General features: G+C 37.5%; 1 protein-coding gene across 3 annotated transcripts in view; it reads right to left on the bottom strand.

Moving 5' to 3' along the window:
- The window catches only part of fand (Pre-mRNA-splicing factor SYF1 fand), a 235,098-nt gene that overhangs the window by 45,032 nt on the left and 166,461 nt on the right, over window positions 1–23,605 (bottom strand). For all 3 annotated transcript variants that reach the window (XM_067145461.2, XM_067145462.2, XM_068227497.1), the window contains one exon: window positions 5,855–6,017. In XM_067145461.2, the coding sequence (XP_067001562.2) occupies window positions 5,855–6,017 (163 nt within the window). The remainder of the gene's footprint in view (window positions 1–5,854; window positions 6,018–23,605) is intronic.

Genomic DNA, 23,605 nt, shown 5'->3' with positions numbered 1-23,605 from the left:
TTTAAGGGGCCTAACATCAAAGGTCATCGGCCCCTAATGGAACGAGATGGACGACATGATACATGATATTTAAAATTTTAAAACGTATCCAATGACTAGAGATTTTAAAAAAGGTGATGAAAAATGAGTATGGGATTAAAACAATCAGTGGATCTAATTTGCAATGCCTTATTTTGTAATAAAATAAGAAAAAATACAGGAGAGAAAGGAATAAGGCATTGCCTGCTAGGACAGATATATATACTTTACATTAGACGTTAAAATAACACATTAAAATACGCAACACAAACTAAAATGAAGTCAATAGGATAAAAGCACAATTGACACAAAACATGAGCACATCATTACATATGGTAAAACAGACCACTATCCCTCATAAAGCGGATGACGAGGTCTGCTGACTGCTCGTCATCTCGCAAGATAAGGGATATGGTACCCGGGAGGTTAAGACTATGGCGAAGATCGACCAGGTCCATACGTAAGGATGTGTACCACGGCAAGATGGTCACCACAGGTACACACCGGAGGTGGTTCTCCTTTCAAAAGATGCGAGTGAGTCACGATACCATGGCCGATCCGAAGACGACATAATACCACGGCTTCCCTCTGCGAGGCACGAACGGAAGTCTTCCATACCTTCGTTGTTCCTTTTATTGCTCTCAGCTTATTGGGAAATGGAATGGCCTGCCACTCCATAGCATTTTATGAATTATGCTCTTAATTTCATCCAATATTTATGTCAAGAATTTGATTATGATGTCTAAGAAGCAACAAAAATGGAAAAAAGAAAGCAACATTACGTCCTCTATAAAGATCAGTTCAGTTGAAATGGAAGGAAATTTCGTTATCAACCTAACTTAACCTAACCTTGTCTCTTGTCACGACTTTGGCACGGTTTGCAGACTTAGCCTTTTTGTATTCTTATTGACTTACGGCATATGTACATGTAATATATTTGCTTGTGTGTATTATTACAGTGTGGTTTCACGACGAGTAATAGCAAATTTCAAGAAGGGAGCTGTATTATTTACACCAGGCAAACACCGAAGAATACAGTTATAGTAACGCATGTATCAAAATAAAGGCAGAAAAATATAACATTAAATTAAGTGAGGGTGAGAGAGAGTGTGTATTTCCTTAATTCCTCATTAGCCTGAAAAGCGACTTATGAATATCTTGATTGATCATTTCCTTGGGTAAGGGAACCTCCATTATTGATGCTTACACTGAGGTTAGTTTGTTGATGGTTGTGTCTCGTGATTTCCATATGTAACCAGTCAACTTGTCAGCAGTGATGAGCCATAAAAGAGAGAGAGAGAGGGGGGGGGGGGGGGAACAGAGTGGCGATATTTGCCTTTTAGTGTATAGCCTTACGTGTAGCCTTACGTGACGAGTACTGTAACATAAATTCCTCAATCTCCTGGTAGCAAAGTTTTTTGTGCATCCTTAGGTTGTTCTTGATTATGAAAAGGGTCTTTTTTATTAGGATGTTGGAATACATATTAGTGATATCAAACGAATCCAAACTGAAAGATGGTTTCAATTTAATATTCTTGGTAGTGTTGCAAAACTCGATTGAGTTTTTGATTGTGGTTCCACTTTGAAAGGTATAGTACTTTTGAAGGAAGTCGTGGATACATTTAGATGTTTTATAGGTAGGACTGGTTCTAAAACTGATGACTGACCTTATGGGTGTGTCAGGTTTATGTATTTTTTGTAACGCCCTTGCTAAAGGTAATCTTGGGTTCATATGGATTAAATTAGACATTCCAATATCACTGAGGATGACATTAATATTCTTAAGTAACTGTTCATTTATTTGAATGTAATTAGTTGGGTCTTTTTAAACTTTAATGAAAGTGTTATTGAAAAGAATGCTTCAGTTCTTTCTATGTTTCTTTTAAATACATAATAACTGACACATTGGCTTTATCTGCTTGAGTGACTATGAGACTGTTGTCTTTTATTTTTTTATTTATATTTTTGAAGTCTTGAAAAGGAAAATGGGGCAAATTAGCTTTCTGATTTTGAAATAGTTCTGCAAGTTACTTTTTAACTTCATATTTAGTTTCAGTTTGTTTGTCTAAAGGTACTTGTTCAGCTTCTGCAATAGTAGTAATATACTGTTTCTGAATATATGGACTAGACCAATTATGTTTAGGGCCTTTATTAATGAGCTGTAGTTCCTTGTTTTCAAGAACAAAATCAGTTACATTTTTAATTGGAGGACGGAAAGTATTACCTATGCGTAGCTAAGTTGTTCCATACGGATGCCATTGATTGATTGAAGTCAAATTCCATTATTTCCCAAATGTTTCTAATTTGAGAAACAAAGATCATTTTCCTCCCAGCAAACTGAACGAGTAAGCTACAGTAGTTAGACCAAGGTACAACACGGTACATGAAGCAGAAGTATCATAAAAGGCTGGTACAGGGAAGATTGGCTGCAGTGGAATCGACGATGAGTAAAATCACTGTCTTAGGTGCCATCCATTTCATTAAGGCTGCCTGGGATTTTGTGGAGCAAAACACTATTCGGAACTGCTTCAATGCAGCCAGCTTTTGTTGTGTTCGTGCTGATGATGTCACGCTAGAGGATTTTTCTGAGAGTGAAGAATGGTGCCGAATAGCAGGAGAGGTCACTTTCGAAACATACATCAACCAGTGTGTGAAACTATGACAATAGATGAAATACTTGAAGAACAGAAGATGCAAAAGTGTCAGTGTAGGATGAAAGTGACGATGAGTCAGATACCGAGCCAGTTCCCACGGTGTCAAAAGTGATGGAGGCAAGGGACATAGTGAAGCGATACGTGTATAGTTTCAAAGTTGTTGACGAAGTAATGACTTTATTAAATAGGATGGACAGTACAATTTTAAAATTAAAACCAAGAAAACAATCAACCATACAAATGTATTTCAAACCAGTGTAAATATTTGTGTTCGAATATGTGGTAAGATGTATTATTAGAATTAAAGTTCATATAACATAATTCATTTCTACATTGTTATTTATTTCCCCCTGTAAATTACTGACAAACCTATGTTAATGTTGTAACTGTAGTAGTGCATGTAACTAATTCTTAAGGTCGGCAATTTCACGCGCACGTCTATGATGCACTTTTTAAAAATTATTTTTACACGCTGTAAATACAGTATAGCATTTTCAGTAGTATGTGTTCCCGCTTTTGATGCCCAATATATTCAGTCCCTTCGAAAACGTACTATTTATTTATTTATTTATTTATTTATTTATTTATTTATTTATTTATTTATTTACTCGAGTCAGAAGCATTCAACAGAATTTTTTTTACATTACAAGTTAGCAACAATGCAACAGAAGGAATTTATACACAGATGTACCAAAATAGTATTAACCTTTAGTTAGTCGCTCATAGAGATTTCCTCCGGGACGATTACATTTTGCATGGTACTGAACTTCCCAGTTGAACTGTGGGTCTCCCTATCACTATACCTTTCTCCTTGTTCAATTGGTCTCTTCCTGTCAGCATTTCGGCGTGATCATGCATCCTGTGTGCTAGTGTGGGATCATTGTTGTGACGAATGAAATCGCCTGGACATTTCCTCCGGGTGCGATTAAATTACCTTATATTTTAGCGCATAATTTTTATTATCGAGGTCAATGAACTTGTTGTTTTGTTCTTCTAAACTTATTTTAGAAAAATATTATATCGTATTTCATATGATGTGATCGTCGTAGGTAATTGCGAGTCTCACAAATATAATATCATAAGATTATTCGACATAGTTAAGGTCTACAGTATTCAGCTTTTAGATCAAACAAACTGTGTAACCTACAAGTACTTAACATTGTTTGTTTTAATTATACCGAAGAATACTGCAAATGAACATGCCGAAACAACATCTCAAAGGACGAAACTGATGCGCGGTTACCTCCGTGGGCGACTAGTAACGTAATAACTTTCGTGCGACTAGACAAGGGTTAAACAGTCTTTACCCAGAAACGAGCCACTGCGATTCCAATTCCTTGTGCCTTGAGCAAATCCTCCTCACTGCAAGAATCCGGGCAACACAAGCACTGACACAGATGCTTGGTAGTCTGCACCACGCCTCATTCACATAGTGGTGATACATCCAAATATCCCCATTTCACTTGGTTGTCCTTAGACTTTCCAACACTTGTTCTTAACCTGTTCGGTAATCTCCATGTGATCCAGTCCAAGTTGTGTCCAGTTGATAAGCATTCAGCTGGTTTTGTCCATGTTTGAAGATGACTTGTTCTGGCTGCCCACAATTTTTTCTCTGGCTTTCTTCAGATATGTATTTAGTGGAGATGTTGACTATAGGAAGCTCCTCTTAGATTTCAATCTAGGCTTTGGTGGAGTGTATCTGTGTAGTGGATGTAACACATTTTCTTCAACTTTTTTCCTTTCGGTATTTGCGGCTACTTCCCGGCATATATCAGGAGGAGCAATTTCTATCATACAATACAGTTTGTCAACTGGAGTTGGCTTCAAATATCCAGTAATTAGTCTCGCAGTTTCATTAAGGCCCACATCTACTTGCTTTGCATGGGAAGATTTATACCACACTGGGCAGGCATATTCACCAGTGGAGAAGCAAAGGGCCGTGGCAGAAGTCAGCACTCGTAGTTATTACCGACAAGTTTCCGAATGATGGTGTTACGGGCTAACGTACTAACAAAGTTCCACTGTATATAAAAGTGGTATTCTGTAGGCCTGATTTTTGTCATGATAGACTTAGTATTATAATAACATGGATATAAACATGATTCTTTCCTATTTTTGTGCTTTCTGTATATGATTTCCTGATGTTCTACATTTTATAACATTATGTCCTATATTCTTTTAAAAAGATTTGGTAATCCTACTACTGATGAAGAGTGAAGATGAAATCATACCACCCACCAGTTTTGTAAGCATTTTTAAGGTTGTTAAATGTGGTGATTAGGTGTTCCTCAGAAGCAAATGTTGGATCTTTACCTTGAATCAATACTGGAACTGTGATTCCTTCATATAATCAAGATGGTAAAGAACCTTAACACCATTTTTTTTAAACTGGATAACAATGCTATTGAGTCTTCGATCATTCAAATGCTTAAGCAAATCATTATGAACATTACCTGGCCAGGAAGCCATATCCCTCAAGAGAGGGAAAATGTTCCATTATTTCCATTCTGTGACAAATATGCTATAATAGGAAGAAATACACATGATAGACCTCCAGTGCACTGTGTTAAGCGACAAATCAAGAATTATATTCTAGCTTGAAAGGATCTATTATAAGAGAACTATTCTTCCCCGAAGTTAAAGATCGACTTCGGAGTAAAGTATTAGTGCCGAACTTTGTCCAAACTCAATTTCTATCGGAACATGGAAGATTTAAATTTTACCTTGAGCGATTTAAAATCCAAATTACAGATGGATATTTATGCCTTTGTGGTTCTGCTCAGACAGTGGATCATCTACTTTTCTCCTGCCCTTGTTTGGAATGAAAAGACATACTTGAGTACCACCTGAACAGTTGAGATCTTGTATTTTCAAGAAACCTTGTTGTTATACGCAATTCTTAAAATTCAATCTGCACATTTTTAAGAAACTGAACTCTTAATCTTCAGTTTTGAAATATTTTAAGATTATAAACTACAGCCCTAATGTACTCTTGTGAAATAGGGCTCCATGCTGTACTGCATATTCAATAATAATAGGAAGAACTGGAAGTGAAGACAATAAAATGTTTGTGCCTTGTAATTTATAGTAAGGAATGCTGGATAATATTTACATAATTAGGTATGACAGGATTTACTCAAATATCTATCTTACTATCCATCACATCTTACTTCTTAACGCACCTTAAATGTTCCAAAGCTCTCTTCAAGATCTGCATACATTGACCAAACTTTTAAGGACTTATATAAACGCATCTGTACACTCTCGGTCTCATCGTGATATGCCACTTTCCGAGGAGGCATTACTGTTGCCTTCTGCATCAATTTCAGAGCCTCTTCAAAGTTCCTGAAAGACAAATAGAAGACAAATTATTATTTACTACTACCTGTGAGAAGTATTATTTGTAGTGTTAAAACAATATGCAAGCAGTGGCTAAGTACTAAATTATATTTAGTACTATGTTACTACCACTTTTATATTTATCTCTATGCAATCAATATGATATGCTGTTTGCCAGCATAACAGATATCTTACTATATTGGAGATGTATTATGAATATAAAAATAAAAATGTATACAAAATGTATATATGTAAATTATTGGTGGGAGGATTGGAATATACACCAACTGGGTTTCCACATGAATACGTTAAAGTATGGGTGGTTAATCTCATAGATTAGAATATTAATCCACTAAAAGTCTGTAAGAATACAATCTCTTTTCCAGACAGATAATGCAAGAATTATTCTTAAAATCTTGGAGAAATTTACCTGAGATGTACACTGCAACTTTCAGGTATTTTACAAAAATATACATTATAAAAAGGTTTCACTCACATAAATCTTATACATTTCAAAATAATTATGACTGAGTGAGTTGGCCATGCTGTTAGGGGCGCACAGGTGTGAACTTGCATTCCGGAGATAAAGGGTTCGAGCCCCAATGTCGGCAACCCTGAAGATGGTTTTCCACGGTTTCCCATTTTCACACCAGGCAAATGCTGGAGCTGAATCTTAATTAAGGCCATGGCCACTTTCTTCCCACTCCTAGCCCTTACCTATCCCATCATCGCCATAAGACCTATCTGTGTCAGTGTGACGTAAAGCAAATTTTATTTAGAAAAGGAGGAGGAGAAGGAGGAGTTGTGGTGAGGGATGAAAAGAGGGGTGAAAACCGGTCTAGAAGAAAGCAAGACGCGACCTTCACACCAGTTGTTATTAAGCAGTGGGATTGAAAGCAAGTTAAGATGTCAGTGTGGTCTAAAGATGAATATTGCGCAATTATCCGCTATAATTCTGCTCGTGGTTTAACTGTTGACCAGTGCCTGGAGGAAATGACTCCTATGTTGGGGAAAGACTGTCCACATAGGGCAACAATTTTCTGCTGGCACAAAGAGTTCCAGAGGGGAAATTTTGGGGTTGAAGACGATCCTTGTTCTGGGCGACCATCTGAATCAGTGACTGAGGAAAACATTGAAGCTGTGAGGAAAATGTTGCAGCAAGAGATGCGGTTGACATATCGGCAGGTAGAAGAGACCTTCCACATCTCTGCACCAGCTATTCATTCGGTTCTACACGACCATCTCCATGTTAGAAAGTTTTGTTCCCTTGGGGCGGTCCATTCACTTTCAGAGGAACAAAGGGCACATCGAGTGAAATGGTGCCGAGAAATGCTAAAACAGTTTGAAAATGGGACTTTGCGTAACATCAATAAGATCATTACAGGTGACGAAACTGACTTTATTATTACGATGTCCCAACAAAATCCCAGAACAAGGCTTGGCTGTTTGAAGATGAGGGTACTCCTGTGACTATGCGAAAGTCAAGGTCAGTGAAGAAAAGGATGATTGCAGTATTCTTCACTAAACGGAGCATCTTGACTCAGGTTGTGCTAGAAACACAGTTACTGCAAAGTGGTACAGTGAGACTTGTCTGCCTCAGATCATCCAGGCTCTCAAGCAGCTCCGTCCAAGGTCACGGCTCATCACTTGGCTCTTGCATCACGACAATGCTCCACCACATCGTGCTAATGTAATAATGGATTTTATTGCCAGATCAGGGTTGACTGTGCTTGATCACCCTCCATACAGTCCTGATCTTGCCTCATGTGACTTCGCACTCTTCCCAGAAGTGAAGATTAAGCTAAAAGGGCGGCGTTTTGCATCCAACGAGGAGCTTCTGGCAGCATGGGATCAAGTGTGAAAATGTAACCGAAGAAAAGTGGCAGAGTTGGTTCAGTGACTGGTTTTGACGTATGGAGAAGTGTATTGAGTGTGGTGGAAATTATTTTGAAAAAGTCTAAAACGTTCACTCACATTGCAAAACTTTTCTAGTGCCCTTTATATATTCCTATCATCATTTCAAGCTTTCTGTCAAGCACCATATACTTGGTGGTTCCATTTCCTTTACATTTAAATGATTCCATATCAATCAAAGTACTTATCTAGAACTGTCAATATATTTTATAAGGTGAAAGAAACATAAAAAGTTATAAATATTTTTTTAAAAGTGTCAAATTTCCCTTTGGGAAAATCAAATGATCATAAATACCTGAATGTCTTTCAATAAATAAAACTCAAACTGATAATGACTGATTTATTTTCAACTAATGATTAAATTATTTGCATCTAATGAATAGTTTTCGAGAGACAACCGTATGGAATTTGGAGTGGGCATGTGTAGGATTCAGTACATCGAAAGGGGCAGGAGGAGGGAACTGACTCAGGGCCTATGAAACTACAATGAACAAAATAATCACTTCTCTAGAGTATGATGAGATGAGGCCTCTTTGATAAAAGAGCCTTATATATGTCTCTAAGTCATGGCCATCCATCAATACTCCACACCACAGTCTGCAAGATCACATAGACCATCTGTACTGTAAAGTCCCTTTTTGATAATATGTCTCTTACTCATGGCCATTTATCAATACTTCACACCACAGCCTGCCGGTTACTAGGTAACATGGCGTTACACATTTTGTATAGCTAATTTTGTCACGCAAATTTTCAGATGACCGCGAACAGTAACATATATTTGTGTCAAAAATATTTTGTTCATAATTACAAAATAGAAAACAGTCTCTACTATTCCTAAACACTGTTTAAAATTCTAAGGTTCATATCTTCAAAAATTATAGCTTCACATTACGAGAAAAAACTTCCTGAACGTTTTAATGCATATCCACAATATAATAATGGTGTGTTTGACATACACAACTGCACAAATGTATAAATTACCCCGACAACATGAAATCATTTCAGAATGATTTCGGTCCAAATTGAGCATCAAACTAACTTCCTGGCCCTTAAAATAGATGTATAATAATGCAAATTTTGGCACAATTCTTTTCATTAATTTAAGTTTAATATGAATCTACCAGGAAATCTATGACTAATTTACATAACACAATTAAGCTGTCTCGATTTTTCTTTCAGGAGGCAATGCAGTATCCGCTTCAAGCAGCATAAATGTACCACAAATACATCAAAATTTGCAACTAATAAAGGTCGGTATTAACAATGGAAAATACTTGAAAATGTACTTTTTAACAAAGATGTACTATTTATGATGATTTATCTTTACCCAAAACAGAGGGTTTCAAGAATAATTACCCCAGCTTTAACTAAAAATATTAGACCTACTACTTATGACTGGAAAAAAATTCCCAGTCTTTACACGTCTCTCATCTTCAAATACATTTTACATTAGTTTTCATATCCAGGTTGTTTGACCACACAATTATGCAAAAGCTAGTCACAATTTTTCTCAGATTAATTTTCATTTCAAATTGCAAGCTACAACTCACGGTCATTTTCATAACTGAAAGGAGCTCAACAATCATAATATCCTTTAGATCATCACAGAAAATCACAGGTCTTCTTGTTTCTAAAGAAACTGATCACTACAATAGCATTTGCCTCTGTGGATCCGTGGAAGAGTGTCGGCCTCCGAATCCCAAGATAGTGGGTTCAAACCCGGCAGAGGTAGTCGCATTTTTGAAGGGGGGAAAAAAGTCCATTCGATACTCCATGTCGTACGATGTCGGCATGTAAAAGATCTCTGGTGATACATTTGGTATTTACCCGACAAAATTAATTAAATCTCAGCCATAGTCGCCCAAGAGAGATCCGGTTTACTCTGTCTGCCATCTAGCGGACCTAGAGTAAAACGGAACGTCGACATTGACGAGCAGACAGCCAGATGGCGTCAAATCGAAATGTCTGCACACAGTAGCTGAGGCCATACGATTTTTTTTTTTTTTTTTTTCGGCAACAGAATCTCACAAAATGAACTCTGAACATGTTGTAAAACTGCAGGAAGGGATAAATATTAATAAGGACTTAATGGTCCTATCTGATGTGATGTCCGTTTTGACAAATGTGCCACCTAAAGTTACAATTTCAGACCTAGTTAACATCTAAGTCGGCTGACACTGTAACTTGCCTATGCACCTCAGCTCCACGCTTGGGAGACGAATGTTATTTGCTGGGGACACTTGAATATAAATATAAAATATATGTGGCTTACTCACAAATTGCCATGCAAATAGAACACCAATTATCATATTCCATGGTTGCCCATTTCTCTATGTTTTGATTGGGCGCCAGCTTTACAGTTTAAAAAAAAGACTGTACCATAAAATTTATATTGAATGTCATAGAGACTCACACATAAATCACAGGGCTGGGATATTAAAATAATTAACCATTAAGTATTGCTTTGAGAAGGAAAATTAACGCAATATCAAGTCAAAAGAATTTTTTTTTTAAATGAGATGAATCGGATAAGTTCGCTTTAAGCTAGAAGAGAATTTAGAATTTGTGACCATTCTTTAACAGCGATGTGCAAGCCACAAAAATCCTTGTCATGTAATGTTATTTAATTTTTGTCTTGTCATCATTTTGGGTAAACAAAAGGAATATTTAAAGACTGAAGATTTATGGAAAGAAAATTAATGTATATATCTTTCTTATGGAATTGCTTAATATGTTGTTTTTACCATTTTATTTTTCTGGACAGATCAAGAAATTATTTATCTATTATTTGGAACTGTAAATGAACATGTATTTAAATTTCATGTAGTTGTGTTTTATTGAATTTTGAAAAGGTTGTGTATCATTTAAATTAATTTCAAGATTTAGGCCTATGAAGAAAATGGACCTTGAAGAAAATCATATGTTAGGAAATATAAGAGAATTTGTAATATTGTGTTTTGGTAAAACGCGTGCAGTACATAACATTTGGAACAGTATGTACTGGCACGTGGAGGAAATAGGTAATGTAATACTAATTGCATCAGCAGTTTAGAAAATGGCCATATAAGGTCATGTATTTGTACTGGTCAGAAAAACGATCTTTCTAATTGGCGAAAACGAGGATCTAGAAAAATTCGGTGTTCCTAATGGTTACTTCGTGATCTGTCCAATTTCCGGCCCTCTGCTGGCTTCGTGTGTGTGATGCATGTGGTCCGCATCTTTTCCATCTGACCGACCGAGCGAGCGCACGCGCTCGGGGTCTGTTTCCCCCTCTGGGGACTCTAGCCTCTCACGGCATGCACCTTACGGTATGCACCTTTTAATTAATTTAAATTCATTCTTGTGTTTCGGCCTTTTCTCATTTAACGTAACTTCCATGGTAACGTAAAGTTTTATTTTGTGTGTCGGAGTTTCCTCTAGATTTCCACATTTACCAAAACTGAGCTTCAGTATGACTTAGCTGTTAAGCTAGTCTGCAACGTGTTGTTTTCGGAGGCAAACCTTTTTTTCCTGGCTCAGTATTATGTAATTAAAAGTAAATGTAACACTCTTTCTTGAATCACATCTTGTAAATCACGTTAATTAATTTTGATTCTTTCGAGGATGCCTCCATTCACTCTGTGAACTTCTATGTTAAAGTTCATCTCTTGACTGAAGAGCTTGATAAGATTACGGCTTTGTTTTGTAAGTCAATTTCAATATCTTTATTTTAACTGTGTTTGTCATTGGGTATGTCTTTGGCTTTGGTTTATTTGATTTTGTAGCTTTTTTAAATTGTAATATATTTGAGCTCAAGGGTGATCGCCGCACGTTTCTTTTTACGCACAACGAGATACGACCTCATTAGGGTTCCTTTCATGTTCCACAATCCTTCTGTAGTTGTCGTTGTTAGACCTGTAAGTTTAAAAGTTGTTGCAATGCACACATGGCATTAAATATTTGCTTTTATTCCAATATTATTTTCCTTCCTTTTATTTCACTGTATTACCATTATTATTTTGTGTATGCGCTCTCCAATAGCTGCTACAGAATTTCATGTTACTGTAATTTACTGTTGCTTGCATTAACTAATTTTGGCTCACCAACTGCAGCTTCCATTGAGGTCATCTGAATTCCATGGTTACTCGCTCCCCTTTTTCCATTGTAGATTGGCTCCATGGACATCCTCCCTTCCTTCTGTGATTCGGTTTGGGCTATCTGGCTTAACACTCCCTAACTGACTAGTTTTTAAGATAGACATTGGCCTTGTGCTTATGAAAATTAATCACAGTTGATCTTGGGTGGAAAAAATTCAGTGTTATGAATTTTTCCATTTTATCAGAAATCTCAAACCAACTAAGCTGTTCTCCTGATACAATATAGATTTGCACCGAGTACCGTAGACTTGAACTAACATAGTTCCTCATCTACAAATAATTTGGAATATTTCACGAGCCGTGTACTATTCCGTCTGATCCTGATCTGACAGTATCACAGCACCTACATACTGTATATCGAAACGAAAACTCAAAGTACCAAAAATATAAATTGGGCACCCTGGATTGCTCCGTTCAGGATTATATACACGAGACTTCCTCTTCCATGGTAACTGCTCCATACCAAATCTCTTTACAACGTAGCATCAGATTCGTTGATCCCACATCATATCTTTCCCTCTCTATTTCTTCAAGAATAACCAGTGGGCTCTAGCCTTGCGCACGGGTCGCTGTATAATTATGTGCTCGTGAGTTAAAACCAATGACGCACCCCAAATTCCCAGCTTCCGTATACACAAATATGAGATGAAATGACACACACACCGTCTCAACATACTGACCAAAAGACAATACATAATAAATTCCCTTCCTTTCATAATTTAAATAATAAATGATGTACTAATATATCTAATATGATTCCAATATCATTCTAATTTACAATTGACTGGAGTTTAATTAACAGGTCTCAATGAATAATTGCCGATAACGGATAATTTGATATCAAGTAATTGGACTATAGGATTACAATTAACATGGCTGGAAAAGCCTGGAAGGTTACAACATCATGACACACTTCAGCACTACTTGCAGGCCACATATTTCTACTAGGATGGCGAATGTCAGCAAAAGGAGGCCTATAGCACAGTCATCAGAAATTTTTATGTGGAGAAGTTTGAGAAGTCAATGCTGGACACCGTGATACACTAGCCTTACCCCCAGGTAGCACCATAGTACTGTAATTTTTAATTTTATAGTACTACATAAGACATGGATTTGTGATGGCATTCCTTCTGTCAAGAAAGGACCCTGGTTAAATGAACCTGAGGAAAGGAATATTAGTTTATCAAATATTGGGGAAGATTCTGGGCTTGGGGACTTGTTAATTGGGCCAGATTTAGTGGACAGACTTCTGACAGGGAATGTTAAAGTTCTATCCACTGGTTTGGTGGCTGTAGAAACAAATTCAGGCTGGACTCTAATGGGTTAAGTTCCACAATAATCATCTGCCAACCTCGCCACAGAAGTCAAATCTCTGGAGCATAGATGCCATCAGACAGCAAAACATCACGGTTTGGCCGCTAGATGTCAGGTTTCTGTTCTGCTCTTGGCAGACTTTAACATTGTGATGTATGAAGTAATTGTGATGTTGTGTTGATTTTATGCAGTTTATTGTGCGTATTGTTTCTGTCGGTGAGTGTCCGTGAGGTTGAAAAGCATGGTGCACTGTTGTGTACCTCTATGTACTTCGGATACCTCTAAAAAGCAAGAAAATGTGATATTCCATAATTTTCCTTTGGAGTGCGGTTTAAGAGAGAAATGCAGGCAAGCTACAGTATTTTGAGGCACGAGTATGTAGCTTGCATTTTAATACATCCTATTTCAGTGTAAGCATATCAATCAAGCGAATTCTCCCCAACGAATTTCCTTCTGTTTTTAGTGTATATTCTGTTCACAACAGAAAAGTGTCAAACGCCGGAAGGCTCCATCTCCAAAACATGACGTATCACCATCAAAATTTAGTAAAATTTCTGATTCAGATAACGATGAACTTATCATATCTTCAGCATATTACTGACCTACGTCATCCACAAACAAGAAAGAAGTACCTACAAGTCACATACATCCCAGTAAATCTACTGACACGAGACTGACATAATTGAACCCCTTCAAATACCACTGGACTGAGCCACTCAGCCCGGCTTGTAAAAAACTTTCTTTTTTTGCTAGTGGCTTTACGTTGCACCGACACATCTAGGTCTTATGGCAACAATGGGATAGGAAAGGCCTAGGAGTTGGAAGGAAGCGGCCGTGGCCCTAATTAAAATAGAGCCCCAGCATTTGACTGGTGTGAAAATGAGAAACCATGGAAAACCATCTTCAGGGCTGCCAACAGTGGGATTCGAACCTACTATCTCCCGGATGCAAGCTCACAGCCGCGTGCCCCTAACCGCAGGGCTAACTTGCCCGGTTTGTGAAAAACTAGATAAAGTTATATTATTTATCTTTGTCATATTTACATTTTCTCCTCCAAAGGGTCTACTTACTCACCAGAAGATGCAGTATAGCCATGACATTTTACACTGTTTATACACCACTGTTCCTCATCCACTGTTAGTGTGACTGTATAATTTTTGGATCTGACCTTGTGCTCAGGATATATTTTGTATTTTACTATGCATTTTCCACTTTGTCGCTTCACTTGAACATAACCTATAGCATCGTCATGAAAATTTTCTCTGCCAGCACTGTAACATGAATAGTTTATTGTTTAATATAGGTGTAGAAAAATGAATAAAAGATATTTAATGTTTCTTTTTCATGGGCCTCGGAAGTGGGAAGCCAGTTACCGCAACCATAAATCGATATTTTTCAGGAATGAGAGGTTATAGAACTATAGTACTATATTACTAGCTTTATTTTTATGTTGGTGCTTAACTCCGAATTGTTACTTTAGTAATGGTGAAAGCCCGAAAAATGTAATATTATTCTTTGATATGCATGACTTTTGTCTAGTAGAGAAATGGGTGCCAACAATCAGTAAACTTCTTCCTAGACTTAAGGATAGCATAAATTTTACAGGTGAGAAAACAAGTACCGGCATAAAACGTACATGGGTTTTATATGGAAAAAGATAAGAAAGAAAAGGGCTGTTCTTATAAAACAACGCGACATCAGATGCTTGCATATAAAATTCCTAAAAGCAAATAAGAAATATCGGGAGGAGGATAGTCCCACAGTTTATGAAGATAAGTTAGTCTTATAATCCCAGTAGCCACTGAAGCCCTATGAACGGAAGTGATGACACCGCAGCAGATTTGATGTCATCTGTATCAAAAGACACAATTATTGCATCCAATCGGAGGTGAGACTACACAAATGTACAACATGAAGTAATACGTTCTCACGAATCAAAACTAGGAAATAACCTACATAGTAATGCTCCTCAGGACTTGCTCATCTGATGAGTTAAACTGAGCATTGCCCCTGCATGGCAAGAGGCCATAGCCCTTAGCAGATATACAAAGGCTATTTATTTATATTTCAAAAGGCAAAAGATTAATAATCATCTATGCAGGTGGCTCGCCAGGTTTGGTACCAAAAGCTTTATTAATGTTCAAATCGGGGGGGGGGGGGGGTCGATGGGAGACTACCATAATAAAATTAACTATGAGAATATCAGCATTGGTTGAAACAACAATTAATACCAAATTTACAACCTAATTCTGTACAGATAATAGATGTTTCTTATCATAACATTTGTCAGACATTTCTTTTCGATTATTCTTCATACCATAGCTCTTCTTTGCATTTCCTGCATTGTGTTAAGTTTAAAGAGCCATGCAATCTGCAAGATGGCAGCGCCCAGAGATTGCACGTGTTTAGACAGGGATGAAATTATTCGTGAATTATGTTCTGATACAGGCTCTGAATGTCCAAGTGATGCTGAATATTTAAGAGTTCAATGATGAAATATCTTCTAACGGAAATGTTTCAAGTGATGAGGAGGATATAGCCTTATCTTCAAGGTGTGGAACTCACGTGGTACAAAACCAGTCTGATAATTGAGTTACGGTTGTAAATATTCTAAATAATGTAAATAATGTAGTGTTTTCTGACACCTGGGTTATGGACAACAGTGAACTTAGGCTAGAAGATTTTGAAGGTGCTCCTGGTATACAGGTATGGCCTAATGAACCTGGAAATATAGGAAAAGTAGCAGGACTTATGTTTGGTGAGGATTTTTTTCAATATGCAGCTAAGCCTCCTCTGCAAACCATGTGACCTTGCCACGGTGGGGAGGCTTGCGTGTCCCAATGATGCAGATAGCCGAGCCGCAGGTGCAACCATATCGGATGGGTATCTGTTGAGAGACCAGACTAACGAATGGTTCATCGAAAGGGGGGTAGCAGCCTTTCGATAGTTGCAAGGGCGGCAGTCTAGATCATTGACTGATACGGCCTTGTAATAATACTCAACATGGCTTAGCTGTGTTGATACTGCTACACGGCTGAAAGCAACTGGAAACTACAGCCGTAACTAACTCCCGAGGACATGCAGCTCTCTCTGTATGAATAATGTACTGATGATGGCTTCCTCCCGGGTAAAATATTCCGGAGGTAAACTAGTCCCCCATTCGGATCTCCGGGTGGGGACTACACGAGAGGGGGCGATCATCAGGAAGATGGATACTGACATTCTGCGAGTCGGAGCGTGGAATGTTAGAAGTTTGAATCGTTGTGGTAGGTTAGAGAATCTGAAAAGGGAGATGGATAGGCTAAAGTTAGATGTAGTTGGCATAAGTGAAGTACGTTGGCAGGAAGAACAAGATTTTTGGTCAGGCGACTACCGAATTATCAACACAAAATCAAACAGAGGAAATGCAGGAGTTGGTTTAATAATGAATAAGAAAATAGGGCAGCGGGTAAGCTACTACGACCAGCATAGTGAAAGAATTATTGTCGTCAAGATAGACACCAAACCAATGCCCACCACAATAGTGCAGGTCTATATGCCTACTAGTTCAGCGGATGATGAAGAAATCGAAAGAATAAATGAGGAGATAGAAGATTTAATACAATATGTAAAAGGTGACGAGAATCTAATTGTGATGGGAGACTGGAATGCAGTGGTAGGCCAAGGAACAGAAGGTAATACAGTAGGAGAATTTGGATTGGGACAAAGGAATGAAAGAGGAAGTTGGCTGGTTGAATTCTGCACTGATCATAATTTAGTCCTTGCCAATACTTGGTTCAAACACCACAAACGACGGCTGTATACGTGGACGAGACCTGAAGACACCGGAAGGTATCAAATAGACTTCATTATGATTAGGCAGAGATTCAGAAACCAGGTGTTGGATTGCAAAACTTTCCCAGGAGCAGACGTGGACTCTGACCACAACTTGTTGGTCATGAAATGCCATCTGAAGTTGAAGATATTGAAGAAAGGAAAGAATGCAAAAAAATGGGATCTAGACAAGTTGAAAGAAAAGAGTGTGAGGGATTGTTTCAAGGAACATGTTGCACAAGGACTAAATGAAAAGGCTGAAGGAAACACTATAGAGGAAGAGTGGAGAGTCATGAAAAATGAAGTCAGTAGGGCTGCTGAAGAAATGTTAGGAAGGAAGAAAAGATCAACTAAGAATCAGTGGATAACTCAGGAGATACTAGACCTGATTGATGAACGACGAAAATACAAGAACGCTAGAAATGAAGAGGGCAGAAAAGGATACAGGCGATTAAAGAATCAAGTGGATAGAAAGTGCAAGGTAGCTAAGGAAGAATGGCTGAAGGAGAAGTGCAAGGATGTCGAAGGCTGTATGGTCCTGGGTAAGGTAGATGCTGCATACAGGAAAATCAAGGAAACCTTTGGAGAAAGGAAATCTAGGTGTATGAATATTAAGAGCTCAGATGGAAAGCCACTTCTAGGGAAAGAAGACAAAGCAGAAAGATGGCAGGAGCATATCCAACAGTTGTATCAAGGTAAAGATGTAGATAATTTGGTTCTGGAACATGAAGAGGCTGTTGATGCTGATGAAATGGGAGACCCAATTTTGAGGTCAGAGTTTGACAGAGCTGTGAGTGACCTCAATAGGAACAAGGCACCTGCAATTGATGACATTCCCTCTGAATTACTGACTGCCTTAGGAGAAACCAGCATGGCAAGGTTATTTCATTTAGTGTGCAAGATGTATGAGACAGGAGAAGTCCCATCCGATTTTCGGAAGAATGTTGTTATACCTATTCCCAAGAAAGCCGGTGCTGACAGGTGTGAAAACTACCGCACCATTAGTTTAGTATCTCATGCCTGCAAAATTTTAACACGTATTATTTACAGAAGAATGGAAAAACAAGTAGGAGCTGAGTTGGGAGAAGATCAATTTGGCTTCAGAAGAAATGTAGGCACACGTGAAGCAATACTGACTTTACGTCTGATCTTAGAGGATCGAATCAAGAAGGACAAGCCCACGTACATGGCATTCGTAGATCTAGAAAAGGCATTCGATAATGTTGATTGGACCAAGCTATTTATGATTCTGAAGATGATAGGGATCGCATACCGAGAACGAAGAATTATCTACAATCTGTATAAAAATCAGTCTGTAGTGATAAGAATCAAGGGCTTTGAAAAAGAAGCAGCAATCCAGAAAGGAGTGAGGCAAGGCTGCCGTTTGTCCCCTCTCCCTTTCAATGTTTACACAGAACAGGCAGTAAAGGAAATCAAAGAGAAATTTGGAAATGGAATCACAGTCCAAGGAGAGGAAATCAAAACCTTGAGATTTGCCGATGATATTGTTATTTTATCTAAGACTGCAGAAGATCTCGAGAAGTTGCTGAATGGTATGGATGAAGTCTTGGGTAAGGAGTACAAGATGAAAATAAATAAGTCCAAAACAAAAGTAATGGAGTGCAGTCGAACGAAGGCCGGTGATGTAGGAAATATTAGATTAGGAAATGAAGTCTTAAAGGAAGTAGATGAATATTGTTACTTGGGTAGTAAAATAACTAACGATGGCAGAAGTAAGGAGGACATAACATGCAGACTAGCACAAGCAAGGAAGAGCTTTCTTAAGAAAAGAAATTTGCTCACTTCAAACATTGATATCAGAATTAGAAAGATGTTTTTGAAGACTTTCGTGTGGAGCGTGGCATTGTATGGAAGTGAAACATGGACGATAACTAGCTCAGAAAGAAAGAGAATAGAAGCTTTTGAAATGTGGTGTTACAGAAGAATGCTGAAGGTGAGATGGATAGATCGAATCACGAATGAAGAGATACTGAATCGAATTGGTGAGAGGAGATCGATTTGGCTAAATTTGACGAAAAGAAGAGATAGAATGATAGGACACATCTTAAGACACCCAGGACTTGTTCAGTTGGTTTTTGAAGGAAGTGTAGGTGGTAAGAACGGTAGGGGTAGACCAAGGTATGAATATGACAAGCAGATTAGAGCAGATGTAGGATGCAATAGTTACGTAGAAATGAAAAGGTTAGCGCAGGATAGAGTGGCATGGAGAGCTGCATTAAACCAGTCTATGGACTGATGACTCAAACAACAACATGCAGCTAAGCAGGTAAATTTATACTATGAGCAGAATTCACATTCTCATAATGTATCCCCTAAAACACTAAAGTGGACTAATGCCACTAGCAGGGAAAATTAAAAAAAAAAAAAAAATCCTTTGTGTATATTGACACGGCAGGTGAAGAAGTCGTGTCTGAAAGATTACTGGCCAACCGATCCCCTAAGAGAAACCCCCATATTTCCTAAAACTAGGAGCCAAAATAGATTTCCACAAATACTTATCTACCTGCATTTCAACGACTATTCAGGAAGGCCACCAGAAAAAGAACACAGTAGTCCTTCAAAGGTTAGTGAAGTTCTGACATTTTATTTGAATGCACGCACTCCAGTTTGGAAGTAGTTAGAAAGTGGCCAGGTACAGAGCTATGCATGGGGTGAAGGGCACCCGTTCTGCATTGTGTTAAAATGTACAGAGTAACAAAAAAGAGGAAATATCCTCTCAGCTTTTTTTTCTGGTGGTTTAATGCCGTACTAACACGTCAAAGGTTTTCAGCATGACAGAAGGATGGGAAAGGCTAGGATTTGGAAGGTAGCGGCTGTGGCCTTAATTAAGGGCAGAAGTATGTGAGCACCCACTGAAATAATGCTGAAACTTACCATAACATTTCTTACAATATCTACTATAACACGAAAGAAATGCACCAATTTTACCATGTCAAGTCAAAGCCCTTCTGATTCTAACGGATTGCAATTTATAGTATTTAGACTTCTAGTTTCTTGTAAGGAATTTTTTGAATATGAGAAATTTTTCAAGGTCTTATTGAAACATGTCGTCATGTTGGTACACATTACTACTGACGTATTGTTACTACTGCTTCCAAATTATCACGACACATTCATAGATGCATGAAAGTCTTGAAACTCTAGAATTTTAACATTTGATAAATATTTATGTCTTCAGTTATAAATTAAAATTTAATTTTAAAATATTGTAACTTTTAGCAACAAAAAAGGTTTATAAAAAACACAATTTAGAAGCAACATTAAAAATTCTAAAGTTTTAGTATCACAGTACAGTCATACATGATTGTGCAAAATTTCATATCTCTAGGTAGAATAGTTTAGAAACAATGTGTACCTGAATGTGAAGAAAAAAAGAAAAAAAAGTTTTCGGGAAACTGCAGTCAAAGTTCGTGCTTCACTCACACCTGTCTCAGAACATTCCAGGATCATATTCTTCTTGCTGCTGGCTCTCCTCATCTTCTCTCTTCCTTTTTCTGTTTCTTTTTTGAATTCTACCTTCCTTAGTGGATTCTGCACTTGCTTTTTGGGATTTTTTCACATGGTCACTGTCAAGGCCCCTCATCGCCTTCAACATATTTGCCCCAGGCTTGATACCTATGTCTTCAAGAACATATTTTCTTGACATCATGCCCTCATTGAAGCATATCACTACATCCAATACACCTATTTGAAGGGTTCTAAAGCCTACAAATTCAGTTTTTGGAATGCGTTGCCAGATTCAGTGATTAAAACATTCACTGACATTCTGTGTGCTGCCATGTAAACACTTAGACAACAAAGTGTCATCACTAAGTCCCTTATACACAGGTTTTATGGCATTCAAAACAGCCAATGGAAGCGAGTTCTTGTGGTGATAATTAGGACCTCCTGCCTTTTATTTCTGAAAGCCACACCATGAATTCACACCTTCTGGACACAGGTCATGTCTTGATTCTTCATCTGTTGACATGTTGTGGTATAATGTTCTTTTATGGCCTGTTTCATTGCTTCAAGAGTTCAAACTAACATTCAGTGTATTTTTCGTTTATCTGTTGCCTTTATGGTGTTGTTTCTTATTGAAATTCTTAATTCGTGGCATATTTATATGTTTTAAATACCACACATTCTACGAAAGACGTTCTAAGAGTTACAATTCACGACTTTCAGAGTATGTTTACTTTATGTAATAACATAAACAAAAACGTTTCTTTCACTGTGTCCGGGTGCAGTCTTTTGTTCACGACAAGCGGTACCAACTTCTGAAATGAGCCATCTCACAAGATCCTCGTGCAATTAGTAAAGAAACTATGATTGATTGACTAAGTATGTCAATAGTGGAGTTTGAAAAGTGGGGCATGGCAAAAACAAAGCTTCACATTATTTTTAATTTCTTTGTGAAATCAAATAAAAATGCATATAAATCATACACATTCTTGTTCAGGAAGGCGCGCTTTTCAAATTAAGAGCAAAATAATTTTTTCAAAATTTCCATTCTATTCACGTACTTCTGCCCTTAATGTACTAGTTACTAATAGACCCACAATTAGACTATGGTTTCAGTGTATGGAACTCTCACCAGGAATACTTGATACAAAAAGTGGAAAAGGTCCAAAGGAAAGCACAATTTGTTCTAGGTGGTTTGTAGCCAAAGACCAGTGTTACAAAAATGTTGCAAATTTTGGGCTGGGAAGACGAGCTGCTTGACTAAGTGGATGTTATGAGCTGTCAGTGGAGGGATGGTGTGGAATGATTTCAGTAGGCGAATAAGCTTGAATGAAGGTTTTCAAAGTAGGAAATAACATAATATGAAGATAAACTTAAAATTCAAAACGAAAAATTGGGGCAAATATTTGTTTACAGGAAGAGGAGTTAGGGACCAGAATAATTTACCAATGGAGATGTTCAATAAATTTCCAACTTCCTTGAAATCACATTAAAGAAACTGGAGTAGATGTTCCACCTAATCAACACTTCAATACAGAGGTAGAAATATTTATTTCATGTTGTTATACCAGTTTTGGTACCTGTGGTACCATCCTCAGTAACAGATATGAAAATTTAAAGAAAAAATTAGCACTAATAAGAAAAAAGCCTTAAAAAAACCTAAAATATAGAAAAAACATTAAACCGTCCCATGTGTCCAAGAGCAGTCCATGGCACTACAGCCCTTGAAGGGCCTTGGTCTACCAACTGCTGCTCAACCCAAAGGTGAGCAGATTACGAGGTGTCATGTGGTCAGCACGACGAATCCTCTCGGTATTTATTCTTGGCTTTCTAGACCAGGGCCGCTATCTCACCATCAGATAGCTCCTCAATTCTAAGCACGCAGGCTGAGTGGGCGTCGAACCAGCCTTCAGGTCCAGGTAAAAATCTCTGACCTGGCGAGGAATCGAATCCAGGGCCTCCGTGTAAGATTTAAAGATGAAAATTTCATGATGTTCCGTATTGAACTGTATCACAATTAAATTGAAATAAGAAATAACGTAGTTCAACCTATTTGATACAAATAAATAAGAAATGTAGTGTTACATTTCTATTTAATTATAAGCGGAACATCATCAGCCGAATAAAATGCAAAAACAATGCATAGGTAAATAAGAAATTAAAGAGTGAGTCTTTCCCAAAAACAGTTGAAGAGGCAAAATATGTTAATGGGGATTAGCACTGTGCAATTTTAAATCGTAAAATCTAGAAGAAGTAGAAAGTCAGTAGATTATAAGAAGTAATTAAAAGAAATAAGTTTCATAATGATAGATCCGTATTGAACTGTGATTACAATAGAGTAAATTAATATATTATTTTGGGTCCACCTTTTCAATACAAAATGTAAATAGTTTAAATTACGTAGGGACTAGTTTCGACCTAGTAATAGGTCATCATCAGCCTGAAGTAAATTAAAGCGTAAATATCGAAGAAAAAATAAACAATGTAAACACAAGTACAGTCTTTTTTACAAGTACATACCATGTGGGATATTGAGCAGCAATATATTAAAAAAAATAACTCTTCCAATTGACGAAGCACTGAGCGGAAGTTACGTTGTTTCTTTATGAATAAAGTTCAGTGCACCATATAGCATTAAAAGTCCAATGTGCACTAAAAGATGTTATAAAGAAGAATTATCAGTTGAATGCTGGCTTCTTGAGTTTGCTGTTGTATATTCGAAGAACTTACGTCATTTATTAAGGTATTCATAGACGTCAAAACACACGGATGTTGGAAAGGCTCTTCAGTTTTTTGGAACTAGGTAATTGTTGCGTGTGGAGGCTTAGGAGTCCACAGAAGCGCTATATTATGTTAAAAAATAGAGATCCATAAAAAAGGTCCCGTGCTTCGTATAAAAATGACAAGTTGTGAAAGTGGAAATCGAAAAAGGTTGGTTTTCAATTGATC

The sequence above is a fragment of the Anabrus simplex genome, chromosome 4 (assembly GCF_040414725.1).
Source record: "Anabrus simplex isolate iqAnaSimp1 chromosome 4, ASM4041472v1, whole genome shotgun sequence".
NCBI lineage: Eukaryota > Metazoa > Arthropoda > Insecta > Orthoptera > Tettigoniidae > Anabrus > Anabrus simplex.
The sequence above is the reverse complement of the archived record's forward strand: the minus strand, read 5'-3'. Positions and strand labels throughout refer to the sequence as shown.